The 27,977-nt window shown below is 54.4% G+C and overlaps 5 protein-coding genes across 8 annotated transcripts; 3 read left to right on the top strand and 2 right to left on the bottom strand.

The window, feature by feature from the left end:
• Window positions 1-220: 220 nt before the first annotated feature.
• Window positions 221-12,492, top strand: Carmil2 (capping protein regulator and myosin 1 linker 2). Of its 2 annotated transcripts, XM_040736536.1 has the most exons (39): window positions 222-581; window positions 818-909; window positions 1,003-1,053; window positions 1,438-1,500; window positions 1,631-1,755; window positions 1,860-1,951; window positions 2,064-2,134; window positions 2,244-2,317; window positions 2,456-2,531; window positions 2,610-2,698; window positions 2,788-2,882; window positions 2,956-3,042; window positions 3,126-3,238; window positions 3,340-3,417; window positions 3,517-3,593; window positions 3,680-3,784; window positions 3,971-4,040; window positions 4,119-4,200; window positions 4,298-4,394; window positions 4,478-4,535; window positions 4,664-4,836; window positions 4,988-5,150; window positions 5,231-5,329; window positions 6,650-6,778; window positions 6,866-6,979; window positions 7,139-7,299; window positions 7,372-7,459; window positions 7,600-7,737; window positions 7,851-7,917; window positions 8,355-8,590; window positions 9,387-9,487; window positions 9,569-9,932; window positions 10,014-10,136; window positions 11,025-11,061; window positions 11,217-11,288; window positions 11,414-11,635; window positions 11,768-11,848; window positions 12,169-12,246; window positions 12,328-12,492. In XM_040736536.1, exons 1-39 carry the CDS (start codon window positions 542-544, stop codon window positions 12,438-12,440), a joined length of 4,194 nt encoding a protein of 1,397 aa, XP_040592470.1. In that variant the 5' UTR covers window positions 222-541; the 3' UTR covers window positions 12,441-12,492. The 2 variants fall into 2 exon arrangements, with proteins under 2 accessions (XP_005076356.1, XP_040592470.1); XM_005076299.4 differs by lacking the exon at window positions 11,768-11,848 and having other exon boundaries at window positions 221-581.
• Acd (ACD shelterin complex subunit and telomerase recruitment factor) lies at window positions 12,454-15,688 on the bottom strand. 2 transcript variants are annotated; one of them, XM_021230774.2, is made up of 11 exons: window positions 15,033-15,688; window positions 14,821-14,957; window positions 14,581-14,674; window positions 14,412-14,488; window positions 14,147-14,191; window positions 14,003-14,037; window positions 13,709-13,860; window positions 13,536-13,632; window positions 12,932-13,278; window positions 12,718-12,821; window positions 12,454-12,633 (listed from the first exon to the last, which is right to left on the bottom strand). In XM_021230774.2, the coding sequence occupies exons 1-11, from the start codon at window positions 15,129-15,131 to the stop codon at window positions 12,561-12,563; spliced, it is 1,260 nt and encodes a 419-aa protein (XP_021086433.1). In that variant the 5' UTR covers window positions 15,132-15,688; the 3' UTR covers window positions 12,454-12,560. The 2 variants fall into 2 exon arrangements, with proteins under 2 accessions (XP_021086433.1, XP_005076405.1); XM_005076348.4 differs by having other exon boundaries at window positions 12,718-12,809; window positions 15,033-15,682.
• A 106-nt stretch (window positions 15,689-15,794) lies between these two features.
• On the top strand, window positions 15,795-17,623 carry Pard6a (par-6 family cell polarity regulator alpha). 2 transcript variants are annotated; one of them, XM_005076301.4, is made up of 3 exons: window positions 15,795-15,958; window positions 16,330-16,552; window positions 16,742-17,623. In XM_005076301.4, the coding sequence occupies exons 1-3, from the start codon at window positions 15,896-15,898 to the stop codon at window positions 17,491-17,493; spliced, it is 1,038 nt and encodes a 345-aa protein (XP_005076358.1). In that variant the 5' UTR covers window positions 15,795-15,895; the 3' UTR covers window positions 17,494-17,623. The 2 variants fall into 2 exon arrangements, with proteins under 2 accessions (XP_005076358.1, XP_005076357.1); XM_005076300.4 differs by having other exon boundaries at window positions 16,739-17,623.
• Window positions 17,624-17,800: 177 nt separating this feature from the next.
• Enkd1 (enkurin domain containing 1) lies at window positions 17,801-22,740 on the bottom strand. Its single transcript, XM_040736537.1, has 8 exons — window positions 22,620-22,740; window positions 22,278-22,377; window positions 22,003-22,197; window positions 21,007-21,179; window positions 18,767-18,892; window positions 18,491-18,654; window positions 18,255-18,391; window positions 17,801-18,165 (listed from the first exon to the last, which is right to left on the bottom strand). The coding sequence occupies exons 1-8, from the start codon at window positions 22,695-22,697 to the stop codon at window positions 18,005-18,007; spliced, it is 1,134 nt and encodes a 377-aa protein (XP_040592471.1). The 5' UTR covers window positions 22,698-22,740; the 3' UTR covers window positions 17,801-18,004.
• CUNH16orf86 (chromosome unknown C16orf86 homolog) lies at window positions 22,140-24,669 on the top strand. The gene is made up of 5 exons (XM_040736538.1): window positions 22,140-22,214; window positions 22,768-22,984; window positions 23,189-23,418; window positions 23,777-24,021; window positions 24,120-24,669. Exons 2-5 carry the CDS (start codon window positions 22,901-22,903, stop codon window positions 24,527-24,529), a joined length of 969 nt encoding a protein of 322 aa, XP_040592472.1. The 5' UTR covers window positions 22,140-22,214; window positions 22,768-22,900; the 3' UTR covers window positions 24,530-24,669.
• Window positions 24,670-27,977: the final 3,308 nt, after the last annotated feature.

Genomic DNA, 27,977 nt, shown 5'->3' with positions numbered 1-27,977 from the left:
CAGGGTTTCTCTGTGTTGTCTTGGCTGTTCTGGAACTCACTATGTTGACCAGACTGGCCTCGAATTCACTTACACCTTTTTCTGACTTCTTTTGAGTACCTACTACACCTACCCAACCTCTGTCTTGGGACAGACCAAGTTGGGCGTATGCAATCCCCTGGAGAGTGGCGCCCCCTGGTGTTCGCATCAAGGACTATGTGTCGTGGGTGAAAGTAGGGCACGAGGATCCGCAAGAAACAGGCAAGACCTTCTCCGCTACACTATTCACCACACCCATGAGTACCCGGACACGGAAAAGTCCCTGAGTGACAGCAGCAGCCAGGATTCGACCTCCCTCCCACAACCTCCAACGCGGGCGAACTCGGCCTGCGAAGCCCAGGCGGGGAGGGGCCGGGTCGGGGGCGGCCTGGCAGGAAGCGGCGCGTACCTTCCGCTGCAGGAGGAGCAGGTGGCTGCCGTGCTGCCCCGGGCCCCAGGCTTCCTGTGTACGCTCCCGCTGGCTGCTTTTTCCCGCCAGAGCTCATTGGGCCACCCGGGCCCTATGGCTCAGACCCCAGACGGCATATCCTGTGAACTGCGAGGTAAGCCCTGCCTGGCCTTTCCTGGGAGCCCACCGCTAAGAGGTAACCTGACCCCAACGAGACCTGAGCTCCGTGCCTCGGGGAACTTGACCAGAGGGGTTCTGTTCTGGCGGGCCAGTGCCTAAAGACCCGCTTCACTTCTTCCTAGCCGATCCATAGATAAACACCCAGCCTAGCACAGTCCTTGGGCACCGAGTGGGAGGACAAAAGTCACCCAGCAGACTGTTTTTCCACAGGCGAGATCACCAGGTTCCTGTGGCCCAAGGAGGCAGAGCTGCTGTTGAAAACCTGGTTTCCCCAGGAGGGTGCTGAACAAAGTCATATCCTGGTATGACAGCCACCAGTAGAGTTCAGGGCAGTGGCCAGGCCCAGCACATAGAAGCTTGGTTTGCCTAGAATACCAGTATTTTGTCTCCCCCAGGCACTGCTTCGATGGAGGGCATATTTGCTGCATACCTGCCTCCCGCTGAGGGTGAGTCCAGGCCCGGCCAACACTCCTCTCCCCTTCAGTGAGGAACTTCTTTTGCAAGGATGCCCCTTTTTACCTGTGCTAGCTTTTACTTTCCAACAGCACTGGGCTTCCAGCAGCAGACAGGAACGGAGTCTGGACAGGTCTAGCTCTGGACTAGACTCCACAAAATCATGGGCTGGATTTAATTCCCAGCACCACAAGGAAACTGGCTGGGACTCTGGTTTCAGGGGACCCACTGCCCCCTTCTGGCATCTTGGGCACTGGGTATCAAGTGGTCTACAGACAAACATGAGGACGGAACATCCAGTAATAAAAACTGTGCAACACAAGCTAGGGTCCAGAGAGTGGCCTCAGTTAGCCCTAGATGGTTCCTGTGCTCTCTAGGTGGACTGCACATTCAGCTACCTGGAGGTCCAGGCCATGGCACTGCAGGAAACACCTCCTCAGGTGAGACAGCTGGACCCCCACCTTGAACCTACACCCTGCTGGATCATTTAACCCTAAACATGGAGTTCTGGACAAACACTAGCTTCCAAACACACCGATCCAAAAAGTGCCACAGTGTCACCTCCCCCAGGTCACCTTTGAGCTGGAGTCCCTGCCTGAACTGGTCCTGGAGTTTCCGGGTGTGGCTGCCCTAGAACAGCTGGCCCAGCATGTGGCTGTAGCCATCAAAAAGGTTTTTCCTCGCTCGACCCTCGGGTGAGGCCTGGAGAACCCAAAGGGGCTGGAGGGCACTAGTGAGCTGCTCTTCACCCCTCGGAGGCTACACGTCCCTTGCCTCTTCTCCTTTATCCCCAACCTAGGAAGCTGTTCCGGAAGCCCACACCCTCGTCCCTGCTGGCTCGACTGGAGAGAAGCCTTCCCTCAGAGTCCACATCACCCAGCAGTCCCTGTGGTGAGAGCCAAACCACAGCCCCATAAATCTTCCAGGTTGTCTCCGTGCAGCCCCAGGCCCTTGGTATTAGGGGCTCCCAGAGCCCTCCATTATGCCCCTGCTACTTCCCTAGGTGGCTTCTTGGAGACATATGAAGCTCTGTGTGACTACAATGGCTTCCCTTTCCGAGAGGAGATTCAGTGGGTGAGAGAAGGGCCCTTTCTGGGAGCTCTGGAGATGTCGCCCGTGTGTGCTGAATCCCTCTATCCTTTGTGGCCCCAAACCAGCTGTGGATACTTTCCTTCCTATCCAGGATGTGGACACTATCTACCACCGTCAAGGCTGCCGCCATTTCTGCCTTGGAGACTTCGCCCACCTGGGCAGCAGGTATGAGGCTTCCCAGGATTGGGAGGAGAGGACTTCAGGAACCATATTCCTAGACTTGAGCCTCTCTGCGGTGGGGATGCTGGCTGGGCCCAGTATCTAGAAGGCCCAGAGCTCTGTACCTCTTCTTCCCCATGCCAGAGACCTGGCCTTGAGTGTAGCTGCCTTATCTTACAACCTGTGGTTCCGGCGTCTCTCCTGCGTGGACATGAAGCTGGTGAGGATACACAGCAGGGCATGCCAAGGGCACAAGGGTCAAAGTTCAGCCTAATGAGTCCTGGCCCTCTGGTGTTAGAGCCTGGAGGTCTCAGAACAGATTCTACACATGATGAGTCAATCTTCCCACTTGGAGGAGCTGGTGCTGGAGACCTGTGGCCTCAGAGGGTGAGAGGCCTGAGCAGGGCTTGGGACTGGGAACTAGCGGTCTCTGGCGTGATTGGGAATCAGTCTTACCCCAGGATCTTGATCCCCAGAGACTTTGTTCGGCGACTGGCCCAGGCCCTGGCAGGGCATTCTAACTCTGGACTTCGGGAGCTCAGCCTGTCTGGGAACTTGCTGGATGACAGAGGTATGGCAGAACCTGGGAGACCCACGGCAGACAGCTGCGGGAGGTGGAGTTCACTTAGCTGCTCTATCCACAGGTCTGGCTGCACTCAGCAGACACCTAGAGCATTGTCCAGGAGCCCTGAGGAGACTCAGCCTGGCACAGACAGGCTTGACACCTCGAGGTGTGCGGGGCTGCTGAAGGCTGGCGTGGAGGGGGAGCAGGCTGTGGGATTCTGAGCTACTTGGTTCCTCTCACTGCCTCCAGGAATGAGGGCTCTAGGCAGGGCACTGGCAGCCAACGCCACCTTTGACTCCACCCTGACCCACCTGGATCTTTCCGGGAACCCTGGGGCACTGGGAGCCTCTCAGGACAGTGGGGTGAGTGGCAGGTTTTGAAGTCAGGAATTGGAGCTGCCCAGTCAGTGGGCTGCCAGGAATCCTTAGGCAACCCCTGGCCCCCTCTTTCCCACCCTCCACAGGGCCTGTACACTTTCCTGAGCCGTCCTAACGTTCTGGTGTTTCTGAATCTGGCAGGCACTGACGCCGCCCTGGGCACGGTGAGAGTGTGGTTGTGGGGGATATTTGGTGGGACAGGGTAGGCTGCAGAGCAGGGCCAGGTCTACGGGAAGGTTACCACCAAAACTGCCTTCCCTCAGCTCTTTGCAGCGTTATCTGGTGGCTGCTGCTCCAACCTCACCCGCCTCGAAGCTTCAAGGAATATCTTCTCGCGCACGTAAGGAAGGCCCGGGAGGAAGAGACTTCGGGAAAGCAGTTCTGTGAGCCTGAATCCCACGTCTCCCTCTCCCCACCCCACCGCAGGAAGTCCAAAGCGGCACCGGCCGCGCTGCAACGCTTCCTCGGCAGTGTCAGGATACTGCAGCACCTGGGCCTGGCCGGCTGCAAACTGCCACCGGAAGCGCTTAGGTCAGTCTTGCTACCCATGGCCACGCCCCCACGCGTTCAGTCACGACCTTGACCAGACCTCCACTGTCCACTTTATTCCCCACTCCCATCTTCCATAATCCCAAGCTGCCTGGCGCAGGCTTATTCGTTTGCACCCTGAGTCCCACTTTCCCAGATCTTGTCACCTGTGTGACATCCTTCTTCCAGGGCCCTTCTAGATGGCCTTGCGCTCAACACGCAGATCCATGACCTGCACCTGGACCTCAGCGCATGTGAGGTAGGCACCTGGTCCTGGTGGTGAACCGGGAGCATGTCCACATAAATATCCTGAGTGCATCCTTACCTCCACCTCCAGCTGCGCTCCGCGGGTGCCCAGGTGATACAAGACTTAGTCTGTGACGCCGGTGCCTTGAGCTCCTTGGATCTGTCAGACAATGGTGAGGCTGCCGGGGAACCCATCCACACTCCCTGATTCCCAGGATGGGGACCCCGCCCTGGCAGCATCGACTTGTGCATCACCCTAGTTACCCCCAGGCTTTGGCTCCGACATGGTGACTCTGGTGCTTGCCATCGGGAGGAGCCGGTCTCTGAAACACGTGGCCCTTGGAAGAAACTTCAACGTGCGGTGCAAGTGAGCCCCAAGCCGATCTCTATACCCCTCAGATAGGACTCCACCACTCAGATAGTCCCCTAACAATGGCCCCCTGCCCACAGGGAGACCCTGGACGATGTCCTGCACCGGATAGTCCAGCTCATGCAGGACGATGACTGTGTGAGTTCACAGAACCTGGGGGTGCCTCAAACAATTAGCCTCTTGCCACGCCTCTCACTTTGCTTCTTCAAACCCTCTTTGCTGAGCCTGATTCCGATCGTGCATCAATGATTTTCTTTTAATCCCAGCCTTTGCAGTCTCTGTCAGTGGCTGACTCCCGGTTGAAGCAGGGAGCCAGTGTCCTGCTTCGGGCTTTGGGCACTAATCCTAAACTGACAGCACTGGATATCAGTGGCAATGCCATAGGGGATGCTGGTGCCAAGATGCTAGCCAAGGCTCTACGAGTCAACACCAGGCTTCGGTGGGCATGGTCATTATAAGGGCTGGGACCAACAAGAGAAGAAAGGGGGGATGTATTAGAGAGGCGTGGGGGGAGGCTAAGGCGTAGATGAGTGGGTAAGGCCAGAGGGTGGGGTGGGGCTCTGCCCCAGCTGAAGTCTGGTGGGGCCCAGGTCGGTGATCTGGGACCGAAACAACACTTCTGCTCTGGGCCTGCTGGATGTGGCGCAAGCCCTGGAAGAAAATCACAGCCTGAAGTCCATGCCGCTGCCGCTGAATGACGTAACCCAGGCACACCGCAGCCGCCCAGAACTGACAGCACGAGCAGTCCATCAGGTAGGGGTCCCTTCTTGTTCTCCTCCCTTTTATAAGTGTAGACTCTGCCCCCGGTACCTCTCACTGTCCCTTGATTGCAGATCCAAGCCTGTCTCTTGAGGAACAACCAGGCAGAGCCTGCTCCTGACCTCACGTCCTGCCTTCAGCCTTTGCATCTGACTTCAGGCCACTCGGAGCAGGTCAGTGTTCCTCCCCTAACCCTGAGTGCTTGGGCACCTGAGGCCGAGCGTGGGACTCTCTTGGGTCAAGCCGCCTGAGTCCTGTGTCCCACACAATTTTCTCCCTTTGGTCACTATTCCTGAAATAACTCCCCATGTAATGTTTGACTGCCTTACTTTAAGAATGTAAACAACCAGCCGGGCGTTGGTGGCGCACGCCTTTAATCCCAGCACTCGGGAGGCAGAGGCAGGCGGATCTCTGTGAGTTCGAGGCCAGCCTGGTCTACAGAGCGAGTTCCAGGACAGCCTCCAAAGCCACAGAGAAACCCTGTCTCGAAAAAAAAACCAAAAAAAAAAAAAAAAAGAATGTAAACAACCTCTCCTCATGGTCTCATCTGACTTCCCAGTCAAGGACTCCTCGCCACTCATCTCTGTGGCTAGCTTCAGTGGTCCTGTCTCTGGCATGACTTTCCCTCCACTGACGCCTTCCTGAGTTGTCCCTATGGCTCAGGTCTCATCTAAGCTCTGAAGCCCACTTACCTTGATCCAGACATCTGAGGGGCAGGCTTTATGCACTGCATGCCTTCACGTGATTTTCTACAAACTCTTACTTATTGTGTTTGACTGTGTGCAATCTTACATGCACCCGCATCCTCATGCTCCCAGGTCATATGGACGTCAAAGGACAGCAGGCAGGAGCCGGTTCTCTCCTTCCACAACGTGAGTCCCAGGGATGGACTCATGTCATCAGGCCCAGTGGGCCATCTCTGGGCCATCTCACGGCCTCTCGAGTGATCTTATTATCACCCATAAGCACCACTCTGTCTCACAGGGCACAGTTTCTTTGGGGCCTCTATCACTGTGCCCTTCCTGGTCCCTCCTGGCCACACACACTGGCGCATTCACAGCCCTAATCTGCCTCTGGACCATCTCTCTAACATAGTCCTTACCCCAGATCAGCCGTCTTTTGCTTCCTCAGTTTCTCTCTCTCTCTCTCTCTCTCTCTCTCTCTCTCTCTCTCTCTCTCTCTCTCTCTCTCTCTCTCACACACACACACACACACACACACACACACACACACACACACACCTACCTACCTATCCTTGGTGAGGATGGTTGAGAAGAGTTTGAAACAGTGACCAAAACTTTCCTTCTCTTTCTAGGCATTTGGGAAGTAACACGTCCCTAAAACAACCAAAAGGGAAAGACCCTGCTATCCTATCTCGAGCAGACAGGGTTTCCCAAGCACCTTGCTTCCGGCTTCACCTTCCCTGGAAGGGAGGCAGGAGATCAGGGAGACTCATGAGAGACAACGGTGGGCTGACCCTTGATTCTCCTCAGGAAGTGAACGAACTGTGCCAGTCAGTGCAGGAGCACATGGAGCTGCTGGGCTGTGGGGCTGGGCCCCAGGGTGAGGTTGCTGTGCACCAGGCTGAAGATGCCATCCAGAATGCCAACTTCTCTCTCAGTGTGAGTACTCCCTCCCTCCCACTGTGAGGCCCTTTCTGCTCCTAATGAAGTGTCAGCTTGCAACTCTTTTTGTTGCTTGGCCCTCAGATCCTTCCCATTCTATATGAGGCCGGGAGCTCTCCAAGCCATCACTGGCAGCTGCACCAGAAGCTGGAGGGCCTCTTGGGTCAGGTGGGCGAGATCTGCCGCCAGGACATCCAGGTAAAGTGTTATTCTTGCCCTAGCTTCACCTCCCTCTACGGTCCGTAGGCGTGTCTGTGATAAGCCCTTAATCAGCAGAGACTTCATGGAGGCTCACACCCTTAAGTCAAGCGGTCTAGGCTCTAGCCATACCGTTGCCATTTTATGACCTTTGTCTAGGACTTCACTCAGACCACACTGGATACCACAAGGAGCCTTTGCCCGCAGATGTTGCAGAGACCTAGCTGGAAGGAGCAGGTAGAGGGAGTTCTGGTGGGCTCCAGGAGCCTTCCAGAACTGCTTCCAGAACATCTGCTGCAAGATGCCTTTACTAGGCTGAGGTAAGCAAGCTCCACTGGGGTGGGCAAATCAGGAAAGAGCCACACACTAATCCTCACCCTCTCTGCCTTCAGGGACATGCGCCTGTCAATCACAGGGACCCTAGCAGAGAGCATTGTGGCTCAGGCTCTTGAAGGTCTTCATATAGCCAGAGATCAACTGGTGAGGGGAAGCTTTGCATATATTTCACAGAGTAACCTGTTTAACACTCCCAGGGGGTCGTGTAATGACTTCTGGGGTCATAAGATAACTACTTTAGGGTTGTCTTAGATCTGCCTGTCTTTGGGTGGCTGGTACTGCAGATGGAGAGTCTAGCTCAGCAGGCACCAGTGACAGTGGACCCCGCAGTACCATCACTGGATGTATGTGAGCTCAGTCCCCTTGAGACTGGGGGATTGGAAGATCTTTTCTTTCCCATGGAGAAGGAAGAGGAGAGAGAGGTGAGTCTCCTAAATTCCATGCCTACAACTCCCAATCTTCCCTTGCTCTGGGATGTGGAAGGTGAGTAGCAGTTCTGGATTATGCTAGACTGAGGTTGTATCCATCCCACCAGGATAATGGTTCGTCATGGAAATGGCCCGAGCCCAGCTATTGTTTTCACCTGGTCCCTTCCCTTCATGGTAAGTCAGGCCCTGGAGGAAAGAGAGTTTACAAATGAACTGAAGCTCTGTTAAATCTGGGCACTTAGACACTCATTCAGCCCTATCCCAGGTATACCCTAACCCCCACCCCCACCCCCGAGCCAGGCTAGAAAGAAAGCCTGAGTCAGCTCTTCTCGGAACTGTGTGAGACCTGAATGAAATAAGCCTAAAATACCTTCTTCCCTGCCTCCCCCGCCCCTTTTCCTAACCCCAGGACGCGCATGCTTGGCGGCTGCTCAGAGCCGCGCGCACTCGGGGCCGCGCTCAGCACCACGGACAGCGGCGACTGGGGGAGGGGCGGGCGGCGTAGCCGGGCCCCTCCCCGCGCCCTGGGCGGGTCCCCCGCCGCCCGCCCTAGCGCCTCCGCCACCTCCCCGGGTTCGACGCTCTGTGCTCTTCTGGTGTTTTCGCCTCAGGTACTGCTGAGGAAGCAGAGCGGGACCCCGAGCTGGCGGCTCCGGGTGAAGATGCGGAGCCGCAGGCTGGGCCGTCCGCACGCGGCTCTCCAAGCCCCGCTGCCCCGGGGCCCCCCGCCGGCCCGCTGCCTCGCATGGACCTGCCACCCGCCGGACAACCCCTACGCCATCCGACCCGGGCCCGGCCACGGCCACGTCGCCAGCACCACCACCGTCCGCCGCCGGGGGGCCCCCAGGTAAGTGATTCCCTTCCCCCTCGCCCGCTTGAGGGTCATGGGTAGTCCATTCGCTCCTCACTTGCTGTAGAAGACAGGGAGATGGGTAGTGGAGGCCCAAGGCCACCGGATCGCGCCCTATCCTCTTCCCCGGCCACCCTTAACCTCAGGCTGTGCCCATAACGAGCCACTGATGTGCGGGTTTCCTGTGAGCAGTGCCTAGAGGGTGGACTCCCGCCTTGGAGTGAGCCGCTGTATGCGTGGACGTGTGAAAGCGGGTGTCCGCCTTGCCCTCCCTCTCCTGGGGTTACTGAAAAAATACTGGGCAGCTGGGCCGCGGGACACTCCTGCGTCTGCTGTGCACTAGCGGGTGGATGTGTGTGTGGGCTGGGTACTGGCAGGGGCAGTGGGCACTGGCAGAAGGAGAGGAGGAGCCGGCCTGAGCGCCCCCCCCCCAGGGTCTGACGCAGCAGCGGCGCCACTGAGCCTGGATGACAGACCGGGTGGGGTAGGGTGGCGGTGGAGGGTTAGGGTACTGCGGGAGGGGGGCTGTTAGAAGTAAAAACGGTGGCATATTGGAATGTGTGACCCGTAGGTGTTTGCTTAGTGATAGCCAGGCGGCTCGGGGTACAGCATCCTCTAGGAAACAAGAACGGGTGTGGACTGAGCAGGTGTTCTGTGGCAGCGGTGAGGAATGAAACCCAGCGCAGTACAGACAGCACCCCAGCTCTGGGATATACTCAGGCCCGGTCACTGGGGAAGGAGTGGGGGTGGGGAGAGCCACAGTTCTCAGTCCTAACCTCTCAATGTCTCCCAGGTGTCCCCAGCCCTGCTGCAAGAAGGGAATGGGCTCACTGCTCGTGTGGATGAGGGTGTGGAGGAATTCTTCTCCAAAAGGCTGATCCAGCAGGATCGCCTGTGAGTGAGGGTCAGCTGCTGGGGGTGGAAGAGGGTGGGGCACCCTTGACTTTCTTCACTCACTGATGGTCGCTCCTACAGCTGGGCCCCAGAGGAGGATCCAGCCACTGAGGGCGGTGCCACTCCTGTCCCCCGTACACTTCGAAAGAAGCTGGGTACCCTCTTTGCCTTTAAGAAACCTCGTTCAACAAGGGGTCCAAGATCTGATCTAGAGACCAGCCCTGGAGCAACAGCTCGTGCTAGAAAAACCACACTTGGGGACCTGCTTCGACCACCAGCTCGTCCAAGCCGCAGCGAGGAGCCTGGAGGGGCAGAAGGGGGCACCAGCAGTCCTGACTCTGCTCGAAGAAATCGGCCTCGGTACACACGGGAAAGCAAAGCCTACTCTATGATACTGCTGCCCGCTGAGGAGGAGGAAGCGACAGGGAGTGCCAGACCTGACAAGGTAAGGACTTGTGTCGGGGACTGGGGGCTCGTCAGGAAAGGAAGCAGTGGGCTCTCTCTACTTAGGCATCTCTGTCCTCAGAGGCGGCCTCTGGAACGGGGAGACACAGAACTGGCCCCGTCTTTTGAGCAGCGGGTCCAAGTGATGCTGCAGAGGATCGGTGTGAGCCGGGGCAGTGGGGGTGCCGAAAGCAAGAGGAAGCAAGTGAGTGGGGTGTGTGGACTGGGGGCAGGGGGCAATCTGGATGGCATATGTAACTAAGAAGGGACACACACGGCACAAGCAGATTGTCAGTTACACTCTCACCCCTAAAAGTAGTCATTGATCTTTCTTCCTTCTTGCTTCTGACCTGGTACTTCCTAGAGTGTAGGGAACTTTCTCCAAAGATTCTTGACTTTGTTACCTATACCTGAAACCGGTCCTCCAGGACTTCCTCTTTATCCAGATTCCTAACCCTGCAGCAAGAGCTTCTGGATCTCAGTCCTGGCCACCTTAGGCTTCCCTGCTGTCCTTTGGAGTATCTCAGGGCCTCGCATGGCCATAGGTTTACACCCTCTGTCCTATGTCCAGTTGTGTCCTCGTGAGCCTTCCCTGGCTCCCTTTCCCGGTCACCCTGATAATGTCATTCCAATCAGTCTTTATTATGAACCATACCCCTGGATGCCATCCACCTAAGTTTTCCAGGAAAAACACACATGCAATGAGACTGGCCTGAATTTAGAGATGTTAAAGTATGGGAAGGACCATAAAACTAAGAAATCACATCATCTGCTGGGTATAGTGGTAAACTCAGCCTTCAGGAAACTGAGGCAGGACTGCAAGGAAAACTAGCATGAGCTATACAATGAGACTATCTCAAAAGAAAAACAAAAACAAAGAAATCACAATACCTACTTGTTAGGACTAACATGCATATTTTCGTGTGTCAACTCTGCCATCCCAGACTGTAAGGTCAGAGGGCAGGGGAATACGTTTGCCATGTTAGAGCCATCCCATGGTATGCATTCTGTAGCTAGGTTTTAAGAAAATAAACGGACAGAGACAAGGCGAGAGTAAGGGCAACAGGACGTCTGACTGATTTGTTTTCTACAGAGCAAAGATGGTGAGATCAAGAAGGCAGGCTCAGATGGTAAGTAGGACCCTGAAACAAAGAAATATATTTAGGAGGAGGAGGTGGTCTTAGAGATACTTACTTACTCTCCTTGGGTAGGGGACAGGCTGTTTTGCCTCCCTGAAGGTGAACCATTGAGGTCTGACACCTAAGCCTCTAGTCCTACTTTGCAGGTGACATTATGGACAGTTCCACAGAGACCCCTCCCATCTCAATCAAGTCCCGTACCCACTCTGTGTCTGCTGGTGAGTGAGGGTCATTGTATATGCCGAGGGAGGTACAAGGACTGTGAGTCAGGGGATCAGACCATTACTCAGAACCATCTCCAAGGCCGTGCTCGGAGCCAGCTGACATTTGTTTCTCTACCCAGATCCCTCATGTAGACCCGGCCCAGGGGGCCAGGGACCTGAGTCTGCCACCTGGAAGACACTGGGGCAACAGCTGAATGCAGAGCTCAGAGGCCGTGGTTGGGGCCAACAGGATGGTCCAGGGCCCCCTTCCCCATGTCCTAGCCCAAGTCCCCGAAGAACCAGCCCCTCCCCAGACATCCTGAGTCTCCCAGAGGACCCTTGCATGGGCCCTCGGAGTGAAGGTAGGTGGGCACTCCAGTCCTAGGCTGGGACTGGCAGAGTGTCTGCTGGGAACTCATCTGGGACCACTGGGAGGAAAAGACTGGGTGTGGGCAGCTACTGGGAATGTACCCTGATATCTTGGCCTCCTCTAGATGGCCAGCTGAGGCCGAGGCCTCTCTCAGCAGGGCGGCGAGCAGTGTCTGTGCATGAGGACCAGCTCCAGACCCCTGCGGGTGAGGGAGACACCTCTGTCTGTGTTTGAGTGCAGAAGATGGGGGAGGGTGGGCTCCTGGACTTCTGTCTTGGTTCTGGTACTTGGACAGAACCACCAGTGCTGAGTGCTGGAACAAGCAGGAAGCCCAAAGGCCCAGTGTAGTCCAAGAGTGACAAGCCCTTCCTACTAGACCAGGCTCTACCTCCTGGAGACGATGTCTGCTAGGGTGGGAGGACACTAGTTGGAGAATCGATGGAAGTAGAATATGCACGTTTTTGCGTGCACTGAAGATGGAGAAGGGTTAGGAGCAGCCAGTGAGTTTTTCTGTATCCTTTTTAGAACGGCCCCTTCGGCTGCAGCGCTCCCCTGTCCTCAAGCGCAGGCCGAAGCTTGAGGCACCACCATCTCCAAGCTTAGGTAAGAGTGGGCAAGAGCCAACTGAGACGATGACATGATGGCTCAGCACAAGCCTAGAACTTTCTCCATCTCTCCTCACAGGCTCTGGCCTTGGAACCAAGCCTCTTTTTCCATACTCAACAGAATCCTCCAGCCCTGAGCGGAGCCCTCCCTCCCCAGCCACAGACCAAAGAGGCGGCGGCCCCAATCCCTGATCCTGTCCTCTCCTGCCGCATGAAATTATTTTATTAAAAAACTTGAATGAAACAGGGTATGGAATACTGTTTGTCCGTAGACCTGTGTGTACGAATCCTCTGATATGTCCAGGTGACTCCTCATGGCTGTGTTAACTCAGACTCTGACTCCATCACCAAGCTCAAGGCCCAAGCTACAAGCTGAGGAGGAAGCCTGGAAAGAAACCATTGCCTTAAGTCACAGTTTATCTAAGACTGGTGGCCAACACAGGTGGCACCACCACAAGCAAGCACTCACCTGGCAGTTTGGACCTGGGCATGGAGCGAGGCAGAGGGTGTCTCATATTTATACTGGAAAGCGGAAGCATCATGATGCCTCTTTGGGGGTTTCTGAAAAGGGGGCAGTATCCAGATAGAGTCCAATAAGGACCCCTGAGGTAATCCAAGCCTACCCTTAGCCCTCTCCACGCCCGAGGCTCTCCCACATCTCCCCTGCAGGCTGCAGTGCTCACCCAGACACAGTCAGGTTCTTGGGCTCCCTTGGCTCTGGTTCTTGGGAAAAGCTGCCGTTTCTTGATAGGCCACTGGAGCTGCCTGACCTCCAGGCTATGGTCTGGGTATGGACCAGAGGCACGGGGTGGGGGCGAGATACTGGGGGTACAGGTCAGGAGTGGGGAGTTGGGTGTAGAACTCTGAGGCGGGGATCTGGGAGCCTGAGGTCTCAGGGAGGATGAACAAGCAGCTGGTAGAGGCTGGAAGCTGTCCTTCTGTCCAGGGTCTGATGCAGCCAAGGCTGACAGAAGGCTAACACTGGCATCGCTTTCCTCCACTGGTGCGTGCCTGAGTGAAGCAAGGTTTCCTGGGAAGAGGAGACTGACTGTGAGGACAGGACAGACCTTTCGGCTCAGGACAGCTGAGTGCTGGGAACTATTATACGACATTTCAGAGCATTCCACATAGTCCAGTAATCTGACTGACAGTACTGGCCTGAACCTATAGGACTGGCTGAAGAACAAAGATGGGCCCTGGAGAGATGATTCTGGAGAGAATCATCAATGCTGTGGTGGGCCCTGGGCTCCAAAGACTCCCCCTTCTGACCTCTGCAGTTCTCCTTACCCTGCGCCTTCTGACTTGACCCAACAGAACTCAGAATCTGCTCGTCATTCTCAGAGATGTGCAGCAATAGGCTAGAGACAGTGAACACAGTTTCTTCCTGTGGGAATGACACATCAGCATGGCAGTTGCCTAACCCTCACCCTGAAACCTCCCAAGAAAAGCCCCACACTGACCGTGGCCTGGAAACAAGAGGCCGTCCAGCGGGTGAGGGGGGTGGCTGTGTAAGGGCCTGACAGCAGCAGGCAGCTCTCAGCTAGATGGGCTAGTGCCCCCCGATGATCCCGGTCCTCCTTCACCTCATCCAGAAGCTGAGACAGCGTTAGGCCTGGGGCCAGAGATTTGGCCAAAGAGTTGAAGTTGAAACAAGAAGGATGGGTAAGGCATTATAGTTACTTACTGAGAGTCATGGATAGCAGAAGTACCTCCACAGGGAGATAGGTAGGGTTACCAGGAGACCCTACCAGTACCTGCACCGGGAGAAGCACACTCTGAAAGGTGGTCCCTAGAGAAACAGAGTGAACACTCCTCAGAACAACCCTGATGCCAGGCTACGAAGCTCTGCCACCCCTGAGCATAACACACTCAGAATCAGAGCGCAACCCCAGACTCACTCAAGGCATTCACCGAGCTTTCTCTGCACATCTGAATCCTGATTGCTAGAAGAAAGACAGGGGTAGGTAGTCAGTGACTGATGCCCAAGCCTTCTCACCCAAAGACCCACGCCAGGGAGAGTGAAGAGGCAGAGGGTGGATTTACTGTTTTGTTTTGGAGGAAGGAATATGGGGAGACTTGGACTGAACCCCTCGGGACCGCAGGCATGCTAAGCCTGTGCTCTTCCACGGAGCTATATCCCCTTCCCTTGGAGGGATCACTTACCAACCAGTCACCTGTACCCGGGGCTGCTCCGACGGCAGCAGGTTAAAGCGGTCCAGCTGGAGGTAGAACTCCGCAGGCTGGAGGAGTTGGGGAGCGGCGTTTAAGGAGCTGTCTCAAAGAGCCAGGCACAGTAACCAACCCCCCACCCCAAGTGAGCCTTACCACTCACCGCACGATCCTGAGCAACCTGAATGCGAACCCCGCAGACCTGCAGCAGCAGGAGGCGGCCCTCGGTCCCACGGAATCCGAACTCTTTCTCTTCCCTGCAACAGTCACAGCCCTCACTGCCCAGAACCCAGGCACATGCGCCACACGCCTGAGGTATGAGCTTCCCACCTCTCCAGCACCCGCCCACCTCGGGTTCAACCTCGCGCTCCCACCTTCCACAGACCAGGAGCACCTCTCTTACCACTCGGACGTGTCGATGGCATTGCGCGTCACCAGGCAGCGGACGCTGTGGGTCCCGTCTGACACGAGCAACACGGCCCCGGTGTTAGGTGTGTCAGGCGCGGATGACGGGCCGGGACTCTCCGAGTCCTGGAGTACCTAACAGTAGTGGCCAGTGTCAACTCCCTTCCTCGGCCTGCACTCGGGTCTCTGGGGTCTCAGTGGCCTGCTCACCTTCAGGAGCTGCCCGACTCGTGGACTTGACAGTGTCTCTGAGCCCAGGATCAGATCCCGAATCCAGGGCCGCAGTTCCAGTCTCCCCGAGCCCGACATTAGAGCGGCCGCCCCCTGGGAGACCCCCGAGTAGGGGATTCCCTCGAGCGCAGCCGCTCAGTCTTCCGCCGGAGAGGAAGCACGTGACCGCTAGGCGGATCCCAAGTTTGAGGCGCCGCCTATCCACGCTTCGGCTTCTGCGCTTGCGCAAGCACTTCCTGGGCCGTAATGTGTTTGTGTGTGTGTGGTCTTTGGCTGGCGAGCGTGGCAGCTGGCTGCAGGCTGCTTGTTCTTACCAAGTTCTTACTGAGTCTGTGACCTGTTCCTCAGTGCTACCTAACACGGAAAAGGAAAGAGCAAGGGCTGGTCTGGATAGGAGCGATCCAGGCTAAGATACTGCAGCCGAGAATGGGGCTCGAAGCCCCTTCGGCTTTGTGTGGCCCCAAGAGGTTTCCCAACATGTTGACTAAGTCTCGTCTGCAAAATGAGTGGTCTTGTAAGGCCAGTGGAAATGACACTACAGACAACTTATGTTAGCTCCCTCATTCTGCTCCCGGATTGGTCGAGAACTCACAGGAACGCTCGAACCATAGCGTAATGACGCAAGAGCAGAGGAAGCCCTGGCTACCTCCGTCTCCGTTTCCTAGGAAACGTAGACTCCGTGTTTCTCTGTGTCGCGTCCCCCTTGACGTAATGATTCGGGTGGGAGGGCGGGGCGAGTGCTACCGCCAGGGGCGGGGCGGCTCGGGCCAGCGGGCCGGGCTGTGCACCTGCGCCTCGGCGGGCAGCCTAGGGGCACTGTCCCCATCCCGCCAGGTCCCGCAATGGCCAGACCGCAGAGGACTCCGGCGCGCAGTCCCGATAGCATCGTCGAGGTGAAGAGCAAAGTAAGGGCTCCTCCGGCCTCGGCTCTGGCCACTGCGCTAGACGCTCCCAATTTCCTTTCTCTCCCTTACTGTCTGTCTTGATCTCCATCATCTCTTTCTGTCTGTCCTCCATCCCCCGCGTCCTATTCTGCTTTTCTGCCTGCCTCCCCTCATCGCATCCTCCTTCCCTTTACGGATCTCCAGAGTCCCTCTATGGCTGGGTATGTAGGAAAAGACCTTGGACAGTGTCCCTTGTACTGGAACTGAGGTTTAAGCTTTAAGGCTGCAGCGGTTGCAGCAGCTCTTTCCCTCACTTGACAGCCTCAGACCTGTAGTGAGAAAGGGGCTTGGGCTGTCCTGACACTCCTCTCCCCTTCCCCTCCCGCCTCCAGTTTGACGCCGAGTTCCGACGTTTTGCGCTGCCCCGTGCTTCGGTGAGAGGCTTCCAGGAGTTCTCGCGGTTGCTGTGTGTGGTACACCAGATATCTGGTCTGGACGTGCTGCTTGGCTACACGGATGCTCACGGCGACTTGCTGCCCCTCACCAACGATGACAGTTTGCACCGGGCCCTGGCCAGTGGGCCCCCGCCACTGCGCCTATTGGTGCAGAAGCGGGGTGAGGATGGGGGACAGTGGGCAGCTTCCTTGGGGTAGAGTGACAGGGAAGGTCTACTAGGGTTAGTCCTACCCAGGGTTCCCAGGCTTCACCTTCTGCAGTCTCTGCCCTTGGCCTGACCTCCAAGGGGTAGGAAACAGTTGACAATGTCCCTGTCTCTAATCCTCGCACCCCCCTCTTCTGCAGCAGAAGGTGACTCCAGTGGTCTGGCTTTTGCCTCCAACTCTCTGCAGAGGCGCAAGAAAGGGCTCTTGCTTCGACCAGCGGCACCTCTGCGCACCCGACCACCCTTGTTAATCAGCCTGCCCCAAGATTTCCGACAGGTGTCTTCAGTCATAGACGTGGACCTACTACCTGAGACCCACCGACGTGTGAGGCTCCACAAACATGGCTCAGACCGTCCCCTGGGCTTCTACATTCGAGATGGCTTGAGTGTTCGGGTGGCTCCCCAGGGCCTGGAGCGGGTTCCAGGCATCTTCATCTCCCGCCTGGTACGTGGGGGCCTGGCCGAGAGCACAGGGCTGCTGGCAGTGAGTGATGAGATCCTCGAGGTCAATGGCATTGAGGTGGCTGGGAAGACCTTGGACCAAGTGACAGACATGATGGTTGCTAACAGCCATAACCTCATTGTCACTGTCAAGCCTGCCAACCAGCGTAATAATGTGGTACGAGGGGCATCTGGGCGTCTGACAGGGCCTTCCTCTGTAGGGCCTGGGCCTACTGACCCTGACAGCGACGATGACAGCAGTGACCTGGTCATTGAGAACCGCCACCCTCCCTGTTCTAATGGGCTGTCTCAGGGACCCCTGTGCTGGGACCTGCAACCTGGCTGCCTACTTCCTGGTGCTGGCAGCTCTCTGCCCTCCTTGGATAGCCAAGAGCAAGCCAACTCTGACTGGGGGAATGGCATGCGAGGTGATGTTAGTGGTTTCAGCCTCTAACAGTCAAAGATGCAGCCCTTGTCGCTTTAGGCTGCTGAAACGTGGCATGGACTTTCCAGTTGGGGAGGGAAGATTAGCTTGTTCACAGAGCCCTCTCAACCCAGTGAACATTAAAGGTTTTCTACAAATATAGATGTGGTTCTTCTGTGTCCCAGCCCTTACCTCTTCCTTGAGCCTGTAAGTCAGGCTTCTTCTGTGGACATGAGGCAGGAGGGATAATAAGAACACATGAGATCTTCCTCTAACTGTGCAGCAGGAGGCCCGCTGAGCTTGGCATTTCTAAGAAAGATCCTATGGAAACAGCTGCTATGTATAAAAGGTTTAATTTTGACATAGGAGTTGGAGGCTGGGTGGCCCTTCTGCAGCTACTGCTGACTAGCAAGTGCTTGAGAGACTGCCCGCCCCAACGCTCCTGCCTTTGGAACTGTGAAAGGGCTTGAGCTTGCACTTTGTAGCCATGTGGCAATCCTCACTGTGGGTCTCCCTGTCACTCTACACACAAAGGCAGGGCTCAGGTATCCATCTTCACAAAGACTTTGGGTCGGGAAAAGATCTTGACAGCCTCTTCTATTTGCACCAACTTCCGGTCCAGTTCAGCACGGTGGCCCTGGGCTCTTAGAGAGTCTGCCCCAGCAGGTAGCAGAACTAACTCACGCAGCAGCTGGCTCTGGCCTACAAGGGAGCATGGAAACAGAGAATGCTGGGTAGGGGTGCATGGTGCTCCTTGGGCTCCCTTTCAGCCACCTTGCCCGAGCACTCACTCTGGAGCAGACTGTTCAGGGTCTCTAGCCGCTGATTCTCAGGCATGAGCGTGTGGCCAGGGGGCGTGGCAGGGTCAGGCTGGCTGTGCTGTCGAGCTTCAGCTTCCCTCTGCCACAGATCCCTGCGCTCCAACAAGCTGTAAATGCACAGGCCCAGGGTTGATGACACCACGGCCGACCGGTTCCCACCCCCCCACAAAGGTTCATAACCATACTTGCAGGCCCATGCAACCTACTAATGGGGCACATGGCCTTTCTGTGTGGCATTGTAGTGCTCCTGGGCTTGTCGCTGTTGTTCCAGAACCTGTGCAAGGACCTGCAGTGAACGGGAATGGCGGCGGGGGGCTCTCTTGGCAGCTCGGGCATTGTGACTAATGAAATCCACATCCAGGCCTGGCCCCTGCAAGGGACATGGCAAATGGTAGGGACCCTGTGGCACTGTGTTGGATCTCTGTACCCCACCCCCAAGATGGCCAGCTAATAGCCTTTCTGGTCCCCACAGAACCGCTCACCTTAGCTTTGGGACTTGGCAGGGTGAGCTGAGGACTGGAGACACGGGTTGGTGCGAGCCCAGGGCCGCAGCGGGAGTGTGCCCGCAGAAAGTGGACAGGCTCTGTCACAGAGGCAGGACCAGGCTCCTGGAAGGTTGGGATTAGGGAGACAGAAGACAGGGTCCTGAGCCACAAGATTATTCCCCTTTCTGTCCCTCCTTCCTCTAAGTACTTTTCTACGATCATCTCTATGCGCCTCCTCCTTGAAGGAAGATGTCTCAACAACATTCCAATATGCCTGTCTCTTAAAGCTTTAAGAAAACAAATACTTTGTTGTCTACATTCATCCTCATTTGGCTACCATCCTTTCTTCCATTTTCATTCGTTCTATCTATTTACTTTTGGGTTTTCAAACAGGGTTTCTCTGTATAGCCCTGGCTGTCCTGGAACTTGCTCTGTAGACCAGGCTGGCCTTGAACTTACAGAGATCCGCCTGCCTCTGCCTTCCGAGTGCTGGGATTAAAGGCGTGCGCCACCACCGCCCGGCTCCTTTTCTCTTAACCAAGCTTTCTGGCTCTAGCACCCCAAAGTTACCGAGGGTTGCCTCCAAGTCCTCAAAGCTGCTTCCTTAGACCCACTGTCCTCACTTTAATTGTCAATAGCACTCTGGTCCCGCTGATGAGATCCGGAGCTATGTATCCATCTGCTTCCTGGACACAGTCCTACCCCCTGGTAGTCCCACACATGCTTCAGCCTGAATACAATCTCATGTGACCTTGTCTTTTCTCTCAGTCCCCTGTGCCTTTCTGGGTCCCTGAATAGAGAAATGGTAACTACCATCAAAACCCAACACTCCTCTCTGTCCTCAGAAATATATGTTTCAAGGAATGGTGGTGCATGCCTATAGTCCCAGGACTCAGGAGGCTTTGGTAGAAGGAGCAGAAAATTTGAGGCCAGTCCAGGTTATGCAGAGAATTCAAGGACAGCGTGAGGCTGAGCAAGCTATGGTCTCAGAAGGGAATGAGCTGCAAGTGGTGGTCCAAACCTATCATCTCAACATCTGAGAGCGTAAGGTCAGCTAGGCATTGTTGGCATACTTCCTAATCTCAGCATTTGGGAGGCAGAGGCAGGCAGATCTTAGTGAGTTCGAGGCCAGCCTGGGCCTACATGACCCAGCTACATACTGAGACCCTGTTTCAAAAGAAAGTAGTGGGGGCGGGGGGGGGGTTGGGGGGGTCGGGAGGTGGCTCAGCAGTTAAGAACACTGATGCTCTTCCAGGGGACTAGTCTCCAGTATCACATGACAGTTCACAGCAGTCTAGAATAAAAGATGCAGGAGATCTGATGCCACCTTCTGGCCTCTGTGACACATAGACTTGCAGGCAAAATACCCATACACATAAAAATTTTTTAAACTAATTAATTTAATTTTATTTATGTGCATTGGTTTGAAAGTACCAGATCCCCTGGAACTGGAGTCACAGATGGTTGTGATCTGCCATGTGGGTGCTGGGAATTGAACCCAGGGCTTCTGCAACAGCAGCCAGTAATCTTAACCACTGAGCCATCTCTCCAGCCCCATAGAAAATTTTTTATCTCAAAAATTAATTAATTAAAAGAAAAAGAGAGAAAGTGGTGTGGTAGTATACACCTTTAATTCCAGTGCCTCCAAAGCCACAGAGAAACCCTGTCTCGAAAAACCAAAAAAAAAAAAAAAAAAATTCCAGTACTTGGTAGGTAGAAAAAGAGAGCCAGGAGCTCAAAGGTCAACTTTAGCTCATGTACACAGGGTTTGAGGATAGCCTGGGCTACATGAAACAGACAGAGACAGAAAAACTGAGAATGAATTAGTAGGAAGGCTGGGGGTATAACTTAGTGAGTGGTACAGTGTGTGCCTAACGTGCATGAGACCCTGGATTCAATCTCCAACACCATAAATAATGTTGACAAATAGCTTAGGTAGCTCTTTCAGATGTGTCAAGATAGCTTTCAGCTCTAACTGTCTACAAATTGCATTATAACTGCTATCTTCATTGCCCTGATCCCCAGGACTTCTTTCTACCTGTGAGGTTTCATCTCTATGGTTTCATCTCTTCCCTAGCCTAATTCTTACTTGTCCTGATGCCACCAACAGCAGCTCAGAGAAGGTTTGCCCCAGATGCCTGAGCCTCTATGACCCCCACACTCCCTGTGAGTTAGATCAGGGTATAGTTGTCTGTTGGCCAATGTGTACAATATGTCTGGCTCTGAGGGACAGATACCTTCATCCTGGCCTTGACTCGAGACTCGACATTGTCATACTTGGGCGAGCGCCACAGCGCCTTCAGGGGCTTAGGCCGGCCCTGCTCCTGGCTTCGCTCTTGGTCTTGGAAACGCCTCTGGATCTCTCTGATCCGCTTCAGGTTCTCCTTCTCATGGTCTTTTGGATCCTTCCCTGGGGAAAAACTGTTGTTAGGGACAACCCTACAGATGGCCATGGAACTTAGAGCACACAGGCTCACACTGTACCGTTTGCAGAAATTTCTCCCAATCTGGTAGATGCCTAGTATACAAGAGGCCCTGGGTTCAACACACACACAAACACACACACACACACACACACACACACACACAATTTAAATACAACCAAGATCTCTTTATGTAAGCTAGACTCCATACACACAGCACTATTATCATCTTTTTTTTTTTTTTTGGATTTTTTTGAGACAGGGTTTCTCTGTATTGTTTTGGAGGCTGTCCTGGAACTCGCTCTGTAGACCAGGCTGGCCTCGAACTCACAGAGATCCGCCTGCCTCTGCCTCCCGAGTGCTGGGATTAAAGGCGTGCGCCACCAACGCCCGGCCCACTATTATCATCTTAATCTCTCCTTCCACAGTGCTCCTCCTGGTTATCCTCTATATTTCGATAGTGAACGAATATCATTAATTACCTTGTCCTGTCTTGTTTATTGCCTCCAACTGTGATGCCCATACTTTTAAAGTCTGTCTTCCTACCACCTATAGGGCTTGGCACAGAAGTAGGCTAAGTAAACAATGCTCCATGGAGGTGTGAATGCTTGAAGTTAGGATTTCCTACATAAGAAGAGAACTCTGATCCTGTCAGGAAGTAGTTCATTTCGCCCTCTTTTTGTGCTAGGGAAACTTAAGACCCACAAAAGTAAATTAATTCCCTGGGCTCAAGGCAATTAGGAAGCCTCCTATTTTAATCTCTGCTTTTGACCTCCGAATGCCGCGATACCCTTTCTGGCAAGGACTTACTCTTAGGAGATACCCCTGAACCAAGGGAGATGCCCTCCAGTTGCAGCAGCACGTCTCCCACGCCTCGCTGCCCACGCTCAAGGATCTCTCGGGCTCCAGGCCTGATGCGGGGGCCACGAGGAGGACTGCAGTCCAGGTCGCGACCTGAAGTCAGCAGGTCCAGCTTCAGTGCGTTTCCTTCCAAGCGCCCTTGGGCTGAAGGGCAAGACACGGTGAGAAGCCGTGCTCAGTGGCGGCGCGAGACACTCGCCACGCCGTGGGACCCCGCAACTCACCCGAGGCCGGCCGGCGGTAGTAGTCCGGGCAGAGCGTAGGGTCTGGGGGAATGGGTCCCGAGATGCGGGACGGTCCTTCGCACATGATCCTATCGCAGCCCTGCAACCGTGCAACGAAGCCTGCTGCGCCGTGCAACTTCGGCCCCCAATCCCTGTCGGGTGCTTCCATCCTCCACCCGAGCCCTGCAGCCCCGCAGCAGCCCCCATTCCCGACCCCCGCCCTCGTCTCTCGCCCAGCCCCTAGGGTCAGTCGGCGCCACCGCCCCGCGACCGGGATCCTAGCCCATTGCCCTGAGGGGTTCGCGACCCCTCCCCCCGCAACGCCCTAGAGGGGGCTCTCACTGGAGCAGTTTTACCGCCAACTGTTGCAAGCTGGTAGAAGTTGCTGTTGCTTGGCAACAAATGGCTTCCTGAGGTCATGGGTCAACAACTTCGGCGAAAAGCCTTCTGGGGTTTGTAGTTCCAGATGACGAACTTTTTTTTTTTAAAGTCTCAGGTCTCAGCGGGATCCTCACCTCCCAGTCGGCCTACCCTACCAACACTGAGAACACCAGTCCAACCCTCCTCTGAGCCCGCCCTCTTCTCCTAGCAACCGTCAAGGGCTGCACTGATTCCGCACAGCCATGGCCTCAGCAGGGGCCAAGAGGCAACCAGAAGCCCAGAATGGGATGACAGTAGGATTAGCCCAGGTTGCAGAGATCCCTGAGGTGAGTCAGGCATCTTCGAAGCTCGGGAGGTGGCAGCGGTAGGGCAGGAGAGGCGGGACTCTAGGTGAACCAACCCCCTGCCTGGCCAAGCCCTGCAAGTAGAGGGGCCTGAGCTGGTAGCCTTCATGTCATATTTTGTGGACTTTGAATGACCGGTCCCTACAATGCTTTGCCTGGCCATTGGCTACTCTGCGTATCTTCTAGTGCCCAGGACCAGGAGAAAAGTGTCTGGTGCCCGCACATGAGACCTGCAGAAGCCCAGGTGAAGACAAGTATTCAGTAGGACACAGCTTCGAGCCGGAGCTCCAGGAGGAAGGAATAAACCGGGGACAGGAAGGGCTCAATCCAGGGGTGGACGCAAGAGAGGAGAGAGGACCCAAGCCTACATCATCCATCGTGAGGCCCAGTCATGGACCCAAGAGAAAGCCCATCAAGTGAGGGGGTTTTCAGAGGGAAGGAGTTGCGGGGCTGAAGGCGGCTGGGGGCCTTACACCCCCAGCTTCCTAAATCCCGATTCCTTCAAGGCAGGTATTTTTGTCTTCTGCTGCTGCCCCTCACTCCCAACTAGAAACTTCTGTTTCTCTAGAAAAGGAGTCTAGTAGGAAGAAAAAATAAATAAAAGATTTGGGAGTCTTGTAGGAGACTGTTACCATGAGGGCCAGGTCTCTGTTGGGCTTGGAGCTTCGTTGACCAGGAAAGGGGCAGCTGACTAGCCCTGGGGTTGGTGGGCAGGCAGGACTAGGCCCTAGGCTCAAGACACAGGAGCCAAAGACTGAAGCGCACCTCTTTCAGGCCTCTCGTCCCAGGCTTGGGCAGCCCAGGCCTTCCAGGGCCAAGCTACCATGGGCACCCTAGGGCTGAAGCTGAACAGCCACCAGGGATGCTGCTGCAGAAGGAGGAACCAGAGGGCAGCCACAGTGAGTCTTCGGTGTCTGCTAAGCAGCACAAAAAAGCCAAGAAACGCAAGAGCGCGGGGGCCCCTGTGCCCCCGAATGCAGCCGGCACGCCCACATCTACGGAGACGCTGGGGCTGGAGCGTGAGTGGCAGTCTCCGGGGTTACCTTTTTTTTGTCTTCTGGGTCTGACATGGCACCACCTGGCGCTCCAGCCTTTGCCTTGCCTCGGGTTCTTGCAGGAAAAGCCCAGCGTCTGCGGCCGCTGTACCAATATATCAACTATTGCAACCCTGAGCTGAATCAGGCAGGGGACGAGGACAGGGAGCCGGAGGTGGAGCCTGAGTCGGAGCTGGCCCCGGCTCCTGAGGAGGCCGTTGTGGAGCAGCTGCAGTTGCAGGCCTTGCTGCCCGTGGCGGGTGAGCTGGGCTTGGGCCTCGCCTTGTCCTGCTCAAATACACTAGTGCCACTCACTCGTGCGCTGCCTCCTCTGGGACGGGAGGTGGGAGAGCAGCCCGGGGGGTTGTCTAGTCTAAGGACGAGCGGCAGCCGCAAGGCTGAGGTGGACAAGACCACCCAAGTGGACATTGACAAGATGCTGAGTGTCTGTGCAGCCCCTCTCGTGCCCCCCCTCTCCCCGCAGTACAAGTGACCATCTACCCACTGAGAAGGTCTCCAGGCCTAAACTAGGGCTGTACGCTCAGGCCTAGGCCATCAGGTGGAGGAAGGAATTCAGACTTTGTCTGTACTGGGAATTCGGGCTCTGAAAATAAACATTTCCCCCTTTTAAAATTGTTATTCCTCAAATATGATGCCTGAATTGGGAAAAGGGAGGAGAATTCACCCATCATTTGCCTCATGGGCTATCTGGATCACTGGAACCTTGACAAATGTGTCAGAGTGGGTGAGGTTGTTGTGTGCCAAAATGTTTCCTGGGGAGACACATCACATCTATTCACCCGAGATAGGGAGCCCAGGACAGACCAAAGTACAGACACCACCAAAGTCCAACTTGGTGAACCAATGAGTTTTATTGGAGTTGCTTAGAGGAATATGGGTGAGGGGTTACTACAGGAGCAGAAATGACTCAAAGACAGCTGCACCACCAAAGCCCACTCCAGCACGGGTGACAGCTCACAAAATTTGGTAACCTGGCGCTCACTGCACACCCTGGAGGCGGCTCAGCAGGTTGAAGAGTTCGGGTTTCTACTTTTTCCAGGCTTCTGGTCTAGTCTAAAAACCTTCTATGCCGCCAAGTTTCCCTCTACCAGAGAAGGACTCTTAGCTTTTATTGCTGACTCTGGCAGGGAGGGGCCTAGTGAATCTGGTCAGTTTCAGGGACTTCCTGAAGCTAGTTTGAGTTGTTTACCTTCCTGCTTAAGGAGCCTCCTCCAGGATAGAATGTTTGGATCTCAGAGGAAACTGCTACTCAACGAGACAGGCTCAGTGCCCTGCTCTGTGTGCTCTCCCATAGTGTCTGCCTGAGGGTAGGAAGTGAGGGGGAGGAAGTTGGGACAGAGGGAAGAAGTGTTCGGAACCAGCATTGGATCCTATTACCTGTGTCTTGAAGAAGGGCCTACGTTTGTCCTGACTTCAAGGAATCAGATCTGGGATCTCCCTCTGAGGTGGTAAAGTTCATTTGTCTGTCCCAAGACAAGCAGTTTTAGAAGGTTTACTACTAACCAAGTGTGGTGGTGCACACCTTAGGCCTTGCTTTGCCCTTGCTTTTTTGAGGTAGAGGCAGGCAGATGATGAGTTGAAGGCCAGCCTTGTTTGCATAGTGAATTCAAGGCCGGGGTATACCACATGAGACCCTGGTGACACACACTTTTAATCCCAGCACTCCAGAGGCAAAGGCAGGTGGATTTCTGTGAGTTTGAGGTCAGCCTGGCCTACACAGTGAGTTTTAGGACAGCCAGGACTGTTACAGAGAGTCTCTCTGTCTCTGTCTCCCTCTCTTAAGCCAGGGCTAGACAGAGAGACCCTATCTTCAAAAGCCAAAACTAAGGCTGGAGAGAGAGAGAGACTGAGAGAGAGAGAGACAGAGAGAGACAGACAGACAGACAGACAGAGAGACACACACATATACACAGACAGACAGAGACACACACATAGAAAGACAGACAGACAGACAGAAAGCGCTAGCTAGCTCTTGGCAAAAGCACTTGCTGCTTTTGTAGAGAAGCCAGGTTCAATTCCCAGCACCCACACAGTACCTTGCTCCTCTTACTCCTGTGTAACCCTGCCCTAGGGGTCTGACCCTCTTTTGGCCTCTGCCTGTGCCATGTCCACACTGTGGTGTACAAATATACATGCAGGCAAAGCGCTCATGTGCATTAAACACTTGTACAAATGTTCTCTACTATCATAGAGGAACCAGACTACACTTTGCCCACAGATGGCCCTGGTGATGGGAGGTGGTGACAGTGAATGCATGTCTTGGAGCTGTAAGGCCCCTCACTGAGTGACTGCTGCCTCTTGTCCAGAGACAGCTTTCTGGGAAGAGTGGATGACAGAGGGATGTTAGAGGGATGTGTGGAGACAAGACTGCTGGTCTTTCTGTGTGTCCTTCAAACACTTCAGACAAGGGTTTTCCCACATTAGATCCTTTTCTTCCCGTGTCAAGCTAAGGTCCTGGTGTTACTTCGGGCTCTATTCCTACAAGTGAATCTATCCTCTAAATCGAGAGGTCAGAACGTGGGCCTCAGACATCTCCAGGGAAAAGCCTCAAAAGTGTCCCCTGCTTGTGGTCTCTGGTCTTATAGATACATGCAGTAACCCTGCTGCACATATACCTGAATCCTCGATGATGTTACTGTCCCTCTAGTGTCTTGCTCTTCCTACCTCAGTTGCTTTGAAACTTGATGGCTGTGTGTAAGTCCCTGATGAACCAGGCCTTTATTGCTTTCATTCTGCACATGGGGCTTTATCTAAGATATCTTTGTTCCTTCATCCTTCCCCCTGGTTCATACCACAACACGCCACATGCACACATGAATACATACATACCACACACGCCACATGCACATACGAATACATACATACCACACTCACCATACACATACACAATACATACATACCACACTCACCACACACATACACAATACATACATACCACACTCACCACACACATACACAATACATACACACCACACTCAACACACACATACACAATACATACACACCACACACATACACAATACATACACACCACACACATACACAATACATACACACCACACACATACACAATACATACATACCACACTCAACACACACATACACAATACATACACACCACACACATACACAATACATACACACCACACACATACACAATACATACATACCACACTCAACACACACATACGCGATACATACACACCACACACATACACAATACATACATACCACACTCACCACACACATACACAATACATACACACCACACACATACACAATACATACACACCACACACATACACAATACATACACACCACACACATACACAATACATACACACCACACACATACACAATACATACATACCACACTCAACACACACATACGCAATACATACACACCACACACATACACAATACATACATACCACACTCACCACACACATACACAATACATACACACCACACACATACACAATACATACATACCACACTCACCACACACATACACAATACATACACACCACACACATACACAATACATACATACCACACTCACCACAGACATCCACAATACATACATACCACACTCACCACACATACACAATACATACATACCAATGCACCACATAAATACACAACACATACCATGCACACCACATACATATACACATAGATACATGCCAACACACCACAGACATCCACAATACATAAATACCACACACACTATATATATATAAATGCACACAAATATACCACACACACCCTCTTTCTGCTGAGTCAGGAAGTACCAGTGTTGTCCTGAATTTGCAGCATTTTTATCATGTGAATTGTGTATCTCCACTAGACTGTACGTACACCCCTAGATCACACATCATTGGGTCACACCTACCTAAGGGTTCCCATCAAAGGCCTCA

The sequence above is a fragment of the Mesocricetus auratus genome, unplaced genomic scaffold (genome assembly GCF_017639785.1).
Source record: "Mesocricetus auratus isolate SY011 unplaced genomic scaffold, BCM_Maur_2.0 Super-Scaffold_100062, whole genome shotgun sequence".
NCBI lineage: Eukaryota > Metazoa > Chordata > Mammalia > Rodentia > Cricetidae > Mesocricetus > Mesocricetus auratus.
Note: the sequence above shows the minus strand (reverse complement) of the source record. Positions and strands in the feature narration are given on the sequence as shown.

Bases quoted from the DNA above. Each gene is read 5' to 3' on its own strand.
- CUNH16orf86 (XM_040736538.1), top strand. From the start codon at position 22,901: ATGGCCTCAGCAGGGGCCAAGAGGCAACCAGAAGCCCAGAATGGGATG. The intron at 22,985-23,188 runs GTGAGTCAGGCA...CGTATCTTCTAG, and splicing joins AGGTTGCAGAGATCCCTGAG to TGCCCAGGACCAGGAGAAAA. The intron at 23,419-23,776 runs GTGAGGGGGTTT...CACCTCTTTCAG, and splicing joins CCCAAGAGAAAGCCCATCAA to GCCTCTCGTCCCAGGCTTGG.
- Enkd1 (XM_040736537.1), bottom strand. From the start codon at position 22,697: ATGACCTCAGGAAGCCATTTGTTGCCAAGCAACAGCAACTTCTACCAG. The intron at 18,893-21,006 runs GTATCTGTCCCT...CCAACCTTCCAG, and splicing joins GAGTCAAGGCCAGGATGAAG to GAGCCTGGTCCTGCCTCTGT. The intron at 18,392-18,490 runs GTAGGTTGCATG...GTGCATTTACAG, and splicing joins AAAGGCCATGTGCCCCATTA to CTTGTTGGAGCGCAGGGATC.
- Pard6a (XM_005076300.4), top strand. From the start codon at position 15,896: ATGGCCAGACCGCAGAGGACTCCGGCGCGCAGTCCCGATAGCATCGTC. The intron at 15,959-16,329 runs GTAAGGGCTCCT...TCCCGCCTCCAG, and splicing joins TCGTCGAGGTGAAGAGCAAA to TTTGACGCCGAGTTCCGACG. The intron at 16,553-16,738 runs GTGAGGATGGGG...CCTCTTCTGCAG, and splicing joins CCTATTGGTGCAGAAGCGGG to CAGAAGGTGACTCCAGTGGT.
- Acd (XM_021230774.2), bottom strand. From the start codon at position 15,131: ATGTCGGGCTCGGGGAGACTGGAACTGCGGCCCTGGATTCGGGATCTG. The intron at 14,675-14,820 runs GTAAGAGAGGTG...TGACTGTTGCAG, and splicing joins GCCATCGACACGTCCGAGTG to GGAAGAGAAAGAGTTCGGAT. The intron at 14,489-14,580 runs GTGAGTGGTAAG...CAACTCCTCCAG, and splicing joins AGGTTGCTCAGGATCGTGCG to CCTGCGGAGTTCTACCTCCA.
- Carmil2 (XM_040736536.1), top strand. From the start codon at position 542: ATGGCTCAGACCCCAGACGGCATATCCTGTGAACTGCGAG. The intron at 7,918-8,354 runs GTAAGTCAGGCC...TTTTCGCCTCAG, and splicing joins CCTGGTCCCTTCCCTTCATG to GTACTGCTGAGGAAGCAGAG. The intron at 11,636-11,767 runs GTAGGTGGGCAC...GGCCTCCTCTAG, and splicing joins CATGGGCCCTCGGAGTGAAG to ATGGCCAGCTGAGGCCGAGG.